The sequence below is a fragment of the Mya arenaria genome, chromosome 4 (assembly GCF_026914265.1).
Source record: "Mya arenaria isolate MELC-2E11 chromosome 4, ASM2691426v1".
In the NCBI taxonomy this organism is placed as follows: domain Eukaryota; kingdom Metazoa; phylum Mollusca; class Bivalvia; order Myida; family Myidae; genus Mya; species Mya arenaria.
In genome coordinates, this window is record NC_069125.1 from 38,497,045 (window position 1) to 38,508,746 (window position 11,702).

General features: G+C 31.9%; 1 protein-coding gene across 1 annotated transcript; it reads right to left on the bottom strand.

Moving 5' to 3' along the window:
* Window positions 1-918: 918 nt before the first annotated feature.
* Window positions 919-8,805, bottom strand: LOC128232516 (tetraspanin-4-like). The gene is made up of 7 exons (XM_052946102.1): window positions 8,131-8,805; window positions 7,614-7,805; window positions 6,972-7,046; window positions 6,201-6,317; window positions 5,279-5,422; window positions 4,667-4,750; window positions 919-4,264 (listed from the first exon to the last, which is right to left on the bottom strand). The coding sequence occupies exons 1-7, from the start codon at window positions 8,215-8,217 to the stop codon at window positions 4,199-4,201; spliced, it is 765 nt and encodes a 254-aa protein (XP_052802062.1). The 5' UTR covers window positions 8,218-8,805; the 3' UTR covers window positions 919-4,198.
* Between the last annotated feature and the right edge of the window lie 2,897 nt (window positions 8,806-11,702).

Here is an 11,702-nt window from a genome sequence, read left to right on the forward strand (position 1 = left end):
CTTGTCCTCTATACTGTATTCAGGGATCATATTCAATAACATATTGAGTTTGAGACTCGGAAAATCTGAATTTTGCTGTAAAAATGCTCGTGTAAAAGCAAAGATGCTAAAAATTGTTGTATCTGTTGCATAATCAGTTCTACAATCAAAGATATTTTGTAAAAAATGTCATATCATAGATGGTTTGAAATAGTTCAGAAATCTTGGACCAGGAATATGAATACTGTTTGTGATGTTCAGTTGGAGTTGTCCAAGTACATTTGTAAACCTTTTTAACTGTTGTTGGAATTGAATGAACCTTTTAAAAATCCAAGGTCAAAAACAAAGAGCATACAAGTAGTTTAAAACTAGATTTTGCTTTTTTGAAAAAGCGCTGGTCTCCCCATTGTGTGGTCGTAGCTGAGAAATATTCAATCATGGAGATGCAATTTTGACTGGAAATGAACCAACATAGAGGTCATTACTGGTGATGACCATCTGGCATATCAAGTAAAAAGTTCCTGGGAGCAAGCGTTCTTAAGTTATGAGAAGGGGGAGACATAATGACAAGTTCAAAACGTGTGACCTTGACCTTTGAGCTACAGACCTTGGGCTTTATTTAAAGGCATATATTGGATAATAAGAGTATATTTAGGTACGAAACTGAATGTTCTTTTTTGAATAATGAGAAATACAGAATGTAGATTTTCGTAAACGAGAATCAAACTTCCTGTATGTTTGTAGCAGCGGTCCTATTACACATGGTCAAACTTTTGTTGTATACTCGTTTCCTTATTTTTTTAAAATGTTAAACAATCGGTGTACCATTTTTATGTCATCATTGACAACATTGTGTAACTTTACTCTAAAATCACTAGCCTATGACTTATTTGTATTTAGAAGATTGGGTAAATGTCATGCCATGCAAAAAACAAGATCTACATTTAAATATCTTTATTACATACTACTATAAATTTCATTAGTTGTACAGTCATAAAATCTTGTAAAATAAATTAGTGTACTACCATGATATAAATACAGCAAAGGAAGGCATAGACTACATTAAAGAGAAAGTTTTCTCAAGCTTTATCTAATGAATGTATAATTTCACTTTTAGATACATAAATTGCATGAATATAATTGCTGCACTCTTTGTGAGGCTCTGGTCAAATATAGTTTGAGATTAACTTGTTTGAAAGGCATAGGCAATAAGCATGGATTAATTTAACATTTATCAGGATAAATCATCAATGAGGGCCTCAAATATTTAAATCTGTGATGGGTGAAATCCAGCTAACCCTTGAGACTGTCCTCATATCTTGTAATCGGAGAAAATTTTCCCGTTAAGTTTGTGTGAGAAAAATATCTGAAATGCAAAACTACAGCATGTGTAAAAGTGCCGTTTTAAGCTGTTCCAAAAATTAAAGTTGTTAGCTAGAATAATGTTATTTCACATTGAATATACACTGATACAACCAAATGTAAACAATTATAAATCACATGAAACAAGTACAAGAGATATAAGTTAGGTTATGAGATCCTAGCAAAACACAGAAATGCAATGTGAAATAAAAAGAAGTAGAATATAATAGTTATGCACTATTAAATAAACTTTATTGGTTATTCCATTGAATATGGCTCACTGGTTATGGCTAATTACACAATAAATAACCTGGGATGATAATACAGCGAAAATCAAATTCCCATAAATCCCAAAAATTTGGTTCCAGTATGAGGGATTGACAGGCTCAAAAATGGTTGATGAGTTCTAGACCCCAAGCAGGTCCCAATTTCTCTCAACTCCTTAAGTCCCTTATTACAGGATTAAGCTAAGCTCACTATTTTTGTTTTTCAATAATTTGCGTAAAATTTACTTCTTTTTTTTCTTTGTTCACAAATATTGTGAATACAAAATTGTATAGGACAAAAAATAAAAGAAATAAATACATAGAAATATTGTGAATTTGCCCTATACATAGGAATTGTCTTTATGATAATTACAATAAACCATTTTTCATGTATCAAAATCCAATTTAAGTATGTATTTTTGCTGTATACTGAAATAAGCTACTTAAGCCTTTTGTGCTTTAATAAGAATATTTGAGAAATTGGTGCCTGTTGATATTGTTACCAAAGCCATCATCCCCATGTATATCCATGTATATCCATTTCAAGGCACTTCTTACTATTGCTAATGCAAACGTACAGCAAAGTCAAACCTAACAACGATTTGATTTAAAGCCCTCAATCCTGATATTAGGGTTAACCCTGAACTTAATTGTCACTTAACACTTACATTATTTATTTTTTTACTTTATAACACTTTATCCTTGAAAATTATATAATGTTTTCATTTTCTGATTCAAAAATAAAACACAATTCAAATGTTTCATACAGTTTCAAAACAAATACAATGCATAAATGATGCTGCTGACTCCCACTGGCCTTGCAAATGAAACATACAAGTGTGAAAAATGCATTTAAGAGTGAAACTTGTACTGCACATGAGTATGTAAGTACAAATGTACTTAACAATATTACAAAGTATGATATGTAGGAACAGATGCTTTGATAAGCTCAATATGACACATTAAAGCTTTAACATATTGCACAAGCATAGATTATGACTGGGATATAATCCAGCAATGATGAAAATGTGATCTTCAGGCAAAATTGTGGTAATGAGGCAAGATAAACAATATAAGAAATGATGAGTTTAAGTTCTCAAGAAAAGTTGTAAAATATGTTTTCTCTTTAAAAAATGAATTAAAAGAAACATTTATTATCACAGCACTGCAATCAGACACCATTTGCAGTTTTTTTTGACAATTACCCAAAAATTCTTGCAATACTATTTTCTTTGAAAAACAACAACAACAATCTATTAAAGAATATAAATCTTCTTGTTTCTTATGTTGAATTTTAAATTATTCAGATCTTAAATGCTCAGATCACAATCATAATGTTAAAAAAGGGAATTCATATTAATAAATACAAAACATTCAGAAATTACTAAAATCATGAAATAAAGTAGATCATCCTAAAAGAAATTCTCAAATTCACAACATTTAATCATTGCATAATTATTTGAACTTGAAGTGAACTTCATCACTAACTCAAAATTTACAGTATGAATGAAAACAGTTACCAACAATGTAAAAGCAAAACATTGTTTTAGCCAAAGAAAATCCTAACTTAAAGCTGCACTCTCACAGATCGATTGTTTTACAACTTTTTAATGATTTTTTTAATAGAAGTTTTTGCGTAAATATCTGGAAACCAGTGATATAACACTGCTGACAAAAGAGAGAAAGCAGTTTTTAGATTAACATTTGAAAATTGATGTTTTTCGGCTGAAAGTGCTACTAATGCTTTAAGAAAAATGAAATTTTCAGCAGTTTACCAAACAATTCAGATCTATTGAACTACATTGCAGGCACTGATGCCAAAATGAGCTGATTCTGAGACAAAAAGGTTAAAACTGTCAATTCATGACAGTGTAGCTTTAATGTTGAAATAATTGATACATTGCATAATGCCTGAGTACACAGTCTGTTTCCAATGCCATCTTGATTACACACTACACCTAGTTTCTAGCACAGAGGATCTAGGTTCACACAAGAATATTTACACTCCTATAAAGCAGATGAAAGCATAATTTTTCTGATGCATTCCTATTCCTGATAACACAGTATCTTTGGCAGACCTGCGATCTTACAAAAACATTGTGATTGGTCAAATGAGGTTTTAAAGCAGTAACATGTATGTGACATCTATGAAACAGGTGCTGTCATGGACGCGGCCACTGTTCAAACAGCCGAATTTATACTACGTGCAAGTATTGTATTGGAAGTTGTTATTGAATTATCCCTTGAAATTATGCAAATAATGAATGTAAATATAAACACTGAACATTTTAGAATTGCAGCTCATCTTTTTATGAAGTCTGGTCAATGCATAGATAATCATTAAGTCTATCAGACTTAACTTACAGATCACTGACCAAATATTTTTATTCACCGACGACCACAATATTCAATTAAATTCCTAATTGAAACCATAGATATTGTGAGGAGTTTATAACCATGGTCCACAGCTAAGTATAACTGGACCTGGTTCACACAAATATAGCCAGAGTTCACATGAGGTTTTAACCAAGGTCAACAGCTTAACATAGATGAGTTTGGGTTCACATCAGAGTATAACCACACTTTCAAGCTCAGAAATGTGGCGAGGTTTTCCTGAGACAGCAGAACATGGCCACAGCAGCAGTCATTGTCAACACCTACATAGAACAGAGAAGTGTGAGTCTACATATATTAATGACTGATTAACACCCATACAAAACAAAATCGTCCAAATGATGTAAAATTAAAGAAAAAATGGAAAATATGTAAAAATAGCTTTGAACACCTGCTTATTAGTCAGAATACATGTACATGAAAGTTAAATCTTTAGAAGCATTATTCGCTTAAAATAATTTTATTTCAAAAAGAACATTTAATCTTTACAAGAATTTATGACTTTCAGAAGATGCATGATTTTCTCATTTCTTGTAAAGATTAAATACATAATTGGCCTTGATATGAAAGAGAACAAAATCAAACCAGACAAATGGTATATAGTATAAATATTATCATTTTGATGTTAGTATAGCAATATTGATTGTGGTACATTTGTATCTCACCTGTAAAACAGCCAGCCCTAAAGCCAGCATTCCTAAAGTGTACATGTTCTTCAAGAGCCAGTAACGTACTTCTTCCAGACAACCCTGAAAATAAAGCTCAGTTTAATTCGAGGGCATAGGCCACGATACACAAATAAAGTGTTGGAATCCAACCAATTCATCATGATTAAATCAACTTTATAAACCAAAATTAGGGGATCAAAATTCTGTTTAAAAGGTAGAGAAATGGGGTCTTGATTAAATAATACATAAGTTGCAGCTTCATGGAAATGTTTTTTTATTATGGATTATGACAAAATCACTATCAATAGCTTCAGATATTGACCTCGATCATTGTAACATCACTACAAGGATAGATTCATTTGATTTCAAAGTGGAATTACTTTACAAAATTTTGCATAACAAACAAGTGTATGATTGCTCTTGTATAAATCTTTATATCCAGTTATGACTTAAACAAATTTGAACATAACTGTTGCGGACACAAAAACTGTGACATAAGCTTGATAATTTCTTTCAAAAACAAGGCCAGCGAAAATAGTTTTAATATCACACACATGCCACAGTGCCATCTATGACAGACTGGAACTCAGATAGCAAACAGTTGTTTACCTTAGAGTATAGGACTGCCTGACTGCCTGCTTCCCCACAACCCTCGTATTGATGAACACAGCAAGAGGTTGGCACATTGTCTTTCAGAGGCCACTCGGGCAGATTGTACCAGTCTGTGTGATTGTCCACACCACAGCATTCAAACTGCAAACAAATCAAACAAACCAATTACTTTTGATGAAAGAACAAATGAAGTACTCAGTAATAAATTAGGAGGTTCTCCAGTATGATCAATTCACATTTTCGACTTCTATTAATGGAAATGTTTTCTCACTATGCTTTTAGTTTCCTTGGGTAAATTTTCAGACATGATATAATCAAGCATCCATGGTACTCATTCTGTTTCATTAGGCTAGAATGGATTTGAGAACTGGCCAAGATTAAAACATTTGCTTGACTAAGGAAGAAGTTGGCAATACTGTGACTTCTTCAATAAAAAGATAATCTGACACTTACGTGCAATTAAAGCTTTAATTATTGGAGTCAAAACCATTTTTTTTTTTTTTTTTTTTTTTTTGTACATAACATCAGTAATCAAAATTCATACTAGCCTGGAAATGTGTTGATAGGTTTTTATCTTTGAGCCAGTACAAACTCCTAAAATCTACTCATTTATTTTGAGTCGGGCTAGTATGTTCTTTAATGTTTTATTTTAGAAAATTTAGAAGTTGGGGCATGTTCTTAATGATCTGAATTCTATTCAATGTAATCAGACATTGAAATTAGACTTATGGATGAACAAGCCTGAATATTTATACTATTGCTTGGCTTCATATTTTTTAACAACCCCTGCTATATAAAATTCAGAATTTAAGCAAGCCCGGAAGCCATTTTACCAGTGCATGGCTTGTGTTCATTTCGACCACTGTGTAATTATGTATTGCATTTAACTAAACAAATGTTCAATTTTAAAACAACTTACATTTGTCTGAATGTTGTCCACAACAGCCACAACTCCTCCAGTTGGAGTCCCCACCAGCTCCTGTTTGTAATCTCGATATAGACTTAACATCACTTCCTCACGCAGGTATCCTTCTATCTGTTAATTAAGAATAAATTTTAACAATTAATCTTGAGTGGTACAAAGAGGGTTGGAACTGTTATTATACCTTTAGTAACTGAGCTCTCAACCAGTTACTGACATAAAACAACATGTAAGTTGCAGTGCCAAGGTTTTTAATTTTTTTTTTTTATAAAATGCAATCAGAAATGCCATCAGAAATTATTTGGTATCTTCCCCTCAGAAAATTTCTTTGAAAATTTGTTAAGTAACAATATTTCTATACAGTTTTTACGTACTCATTCTTCCAAAAAAGGAGAAGGCAAGCTTGAGCCAAAAAACCCTGTGGATTTTATAATTCAACCTTAGTTCTGTGAACACCAATGCTTGTCTGTTCTTGTTTTTTGTAAAAGGGGCATAACTTGTAAATTATTTAAGTCAGGGTAAGTCAGGCCTTACTATATATGCGCATAATATCTCTTGTCAACATGTGTACCAAGTCTCAATGGTTTTTGAGTTATGGCCAAGTTTTCAGTTTTTGCACAACTGCAACAAGATCGAGGCTAGAACAACACATTGTCTTTATTTCTTGACAAAACAGAAAGGCTAAAAATGGCAAAAAGCCATGAATCATGACATAAAAAAAATATTACTTTACTTGCGTGTAATATTTGTTATACTACAAAAGCATACCTCAGTCTTATGTGTAAGGCATACCGATGTGGCTGCTACTTCAAGACCAAATATCACCAACACAAAGGTGAAATACTGCACAATGAAAATAAAATAAATCTTCAAGTAATGATAACTAAGGGATAGTGGAGTAAGGGCTATTCCATTTAAACATGCCACCCAGCCCAGTACAGAAAAATAAAGAAATCCTGTCTGTGTTTGCAAAGATTTGTTTTTGTGACAAGAACAGGCAGACAAACAGTCCAATTTAAGATTACTATTCTGGGGAGGGGGCTATATTTAAATATAATAACCTTTACTGTATTCCAATAAATTTTGTTTTAATAACTCAATTTTTAATATTTAAGTTCTAACCTGTACAAAAAAATCACTTATTTACATCAGCTACAACAAAACTCTTTTTACTTTCTAAATCTTTCAAAGCCCTATTCTAGGGAACTTCAGTGTACATTTATACACTATTTTCTGTTAATGCTAAATGACTAGTACTACCGTACAAATGTTGAAGACACTAATTAAAATGATATATATAATATATATATTTAAGTTCTCTATACATGTTATTGCACAAATTTCACTTCATTTGCTGGTACATGTAAAGGTATTGTAATTAATATCTCTTACCGTATTAATATCTCTTACCGTTATAAGCATGCACTGTGACTCAAGAATGGCCCCACAGCAGCCTGTGAAGCCGACAATGAAGAGAAGGGCTCCAGCACAGATGGTGATCACTGTGGCCCCAAGAAATGAAGAGTTGGGCAATAAACTCGAGTAAGGGGCCTGGTTTAAGTGCATCCATATACCCACTGTCAGCACCCCAAAGCCAAGTAGCTATGAAAAATATACACAATTTATAACATTTGTTTAATTCATAACATTTGGTTTTTTTCATTGTCAAGATAAAGGTGCGTAAAGCTTATTTGAAACCTCAGCTACTTGAACAACATAGCTGACATATTGGATCAAAAGGATACTTTTTCTTTTTTTTAACTCTGTATATGACAAAAATTGTGAGCCACATGCTTTTTCATTTTGTGGTTATGCATTTGATTCTAAATAAATCTTGTTCATAGTTTATTCATCACAATTTTAATAGTAATCAATTAACAACAAAAAAATCAATATTCTGTAATTACTTGATATAAATAATACATGCCCAAATCAAAACATTGAATCCTATGAATGTGTATTTGACAGCATGGAATGCCGCCCCTTTACTCTTTTGTCCACTGCCTGAACCCATCTTGAATCTACTTAAAACTTGTTTCGAAAATCACATCTTGTTGTAGATATCATCTCCAATGCGATAAAAGCAAATGCTGAAATATTTTTAAAAAGTTTAGGGGTAGAGTACAAGGCTGTCGGACTTTTCAACCCCTTTGTCATTTGTGGAAACAAAGACTTTTCAACCCCTTTGTCATTTCAAACCCTAAAAGTGCTAAGACTTTTCAACCCCCCTTAAAACAAAGACTTTTCAACCACTAATCAGGGCTTCCGAGGAATTTTGGAAGTATATTACTCCCTAGAAATAGGTTAAAACTTCCAAAAATGATTCCTTGGAAGTACAAAAACTTCCATAATTTTGAAGAAAACTTCCAAAGTTGAAAGCTTGGAAGTTCAAAATATCAAAACCTTTCGTCAATATTACTTTTATTGTCATAATTTCAATCAGTTTAAGTGTTTTTAAGTAATGAATTATAGTAATATAACTTAAAGTGCAAATTATTTGATTTTTAATATATTGTTGAAAAAAAGTTATTAGATATTGTATTATGAAGACTTAAACTTCCATTATTTAGTGTAAAACTCTCAAAAGTGATAGACAGGAAGTTCATACTTCCAGTTTCAATTTCTTAATGGAAGCCCTGCCCAATAAACAAAGACTTTTCAACCCCTTAATATCTCATCTTTCTTTGATTATAAGTACAACAATAAGCAATAGATTCTGAAAAATATTTTAAAAATCAAGAATATATTAATAACAATATATAACAAACACAAAATATACATTCTTGAAACACATGATAGTACAATCATCCATAAAATATTTACATGGAAATTAATAAAAAAATGCATGACTGTTCATTTTGTTGTTCAATCGCTTGGAAATAAACCTCCCTTACCTCCCTGAGGAAATCCTCACACAATATATCATGTGCATTTTACTGCTCCCACAATTAATTGATACAGAATATCTTTTCTTTATGTTTGTCCAAAATACATAGAACTAAAACATTTTTTAAAACACAAAATGAGTTGAACTTCAAATAAAATTCTTCATATTATCTATATTTAGCAGAGAAAGTTTAAGAAATACACAAGTATACATTGAGTTCAAAGTTGTTCAAAATGCATTATACATTGAGTTTTAAATGCTCTTAAATTACAAAAAGAATAACATAGAATAATAATTATGTCAAGCCAGGATGAAACATTTTTAAAGAGTGAATAAACAACATTATGCCAATTATCAAAAATATCCGGAAGAGAATAAACGCTCTATATCATTAAGTGCTAACTGCTTTTCAACTGTGTTGATAAAATAAGAAACATTACTTGGTGTAACATAAGATTTTATAAATGTTTTTTTCTAAGGTTAAAAAAACCCATTCTATTATGAAGTGGTATATATGTAAAAAAAATGATATAAGTGTTGTATTGTTTTATGCAATAAAATTATGGAATGAAGATCACACACCCTTTAATAAGTAAAACATGTGACATGGTCATAAATTCCTAAGGGATTAAGGTGCTTCATAACACCTTTAATTTAGGTTATAGTGACTTGAAAGTGACAGTTAATTAAAGATGTTATACCCTGATGGCCATCATTCCAAACTATGAGCAGCTTGTTAACTATTGTGTATGATTTCTGGATTTCAAAACCAAACAAAAAAAAGCTTCATTTGAACTTATTGCCCTACCCCCAATTCTCAGAATAGTTCGATTGATTACATTATGAACAACAAAAATCGAACTGTACTGAAATAGTAATATGGTACTAAAACAAAATGTTTTGACCCCTGACATTTTTTAAAATATGGAGTTTGTTCTGTAAATCATTCTATGTTGTCTTCTATGTGTTTATTTTCTTTTGCAACTATTAAATTTTGTTTCTTAAAGAACAAAAGTATGGTCATAACTTTATCCACTATATATGTTAATTCGTTCAAATATGTAATACACTAAATAATAATACAACAATTTTGCGGGGCAACCAAGCATCAAAATCTGACTTTACTTTAACATAAGTATGTGTATGGTTCTAAGAATTACATAACCCACAAATAAATAAATAAATTAATGTGTTAAGTTTTATGCAAAAAAAATCAAATAATACAGAGTAGGGGTTGAAAAGTCTTTGATTTAGGGGTTGAAAAGTCTTCAATATGGCTATTAAAATAATTCAAATAGGGGTTGAAAAGTCTTTGATTTAGGGGTTGAAAAAGTCCAAACAGGTATGAGTTGAAAAGTCTTTGAAATAGGGGTTGAAAAGTCTAAGGGTTGAAAAGTCTTCGTTTTCAGAAGGGGTTGAAAAGTCTTGGGGGGTTGTTAAGTCTTGGGGTTGTAAAGTCCTGCTCCCGAGTGCAAGATATATATGCAATCTAAAAGATATCAAACAAACTGGTCTTTAGTAAGTCCATATAAACGGTCGCTTCAGAGTCTTTGACGTACATTGGTATAAATCAGTTGACTTGTGGCATTTAGGGAACAAATTGGATATCCACATGTTAAAAAAGTTCCCTTTAGGCTTTACTGGCTTAATGCGAGTGATTGTGCCAAGTCAAACTGATAATTGGTCAATCAGTAAAGTGCAAAGTTACTGATTTTTTTTCGAAATTAGAGCTGCTTGTTAGAATAAAAATACATAAAGAGTCGAGAATTTATAAATAAATATACTAAGGATCATTAAAATTATGACTGGTCGGAGCTGTCAAAATTTGACAACGGAAAAGATTGACAAATGAGACAAAGAAGTACATGTTATCAAAATATTTTACTGCACATTCATAGAGAAATGTGTTTAAACAAATATGTCAATTAATCTAAACTAGTAGCATACCAGTCAAATGATATAAACTGAAATATTTTTAAAAGAGATAAATTATTGTTACCATGTCCTCCATCTTGAAAAATGAAATAGTAAAAAGTTTAATGACAAAGCGACGTTCGATCATCATCATCATCATCATCATCATCATCATCATCATCATCATCATCATCATCATCATCATCATCATCATCATCATCAATATCATCATCATCATCATCATCATCATCATCATCATCATCATCGACACCACAAAAACAATATCCATCATCATCATCATCATGATCATCATCTCATCATCACCATCACCCACACCACAAAAACAATCACCATCACCATCATCATCATCATCATCATCATCAAGAACAAAATCAGCATCGTTGCCATCATCCTCCGTCGTCAATATAGTGTTTTCGTCGCTAAAATTAAGCTGTGCACAGCGTCCGGTCGGTCTATGACGTACAAGTGCAGTAGTTTATCAAAAATCAACTGGAGAATGCACTTCAAGCTGCACATATCATTTTGATCTCGTGACCTAGGATACCCCATAAATTAGTGTATGAGCTGTTCTTTCATTTGGCCCTTGAATTTATGTGTTGCCAGGGAGACTTCTGCGCGGGAAAAGATCATGACGGATACAACGGTGACAGCTCGGGTAAATTACTGCGCCAGTCTTA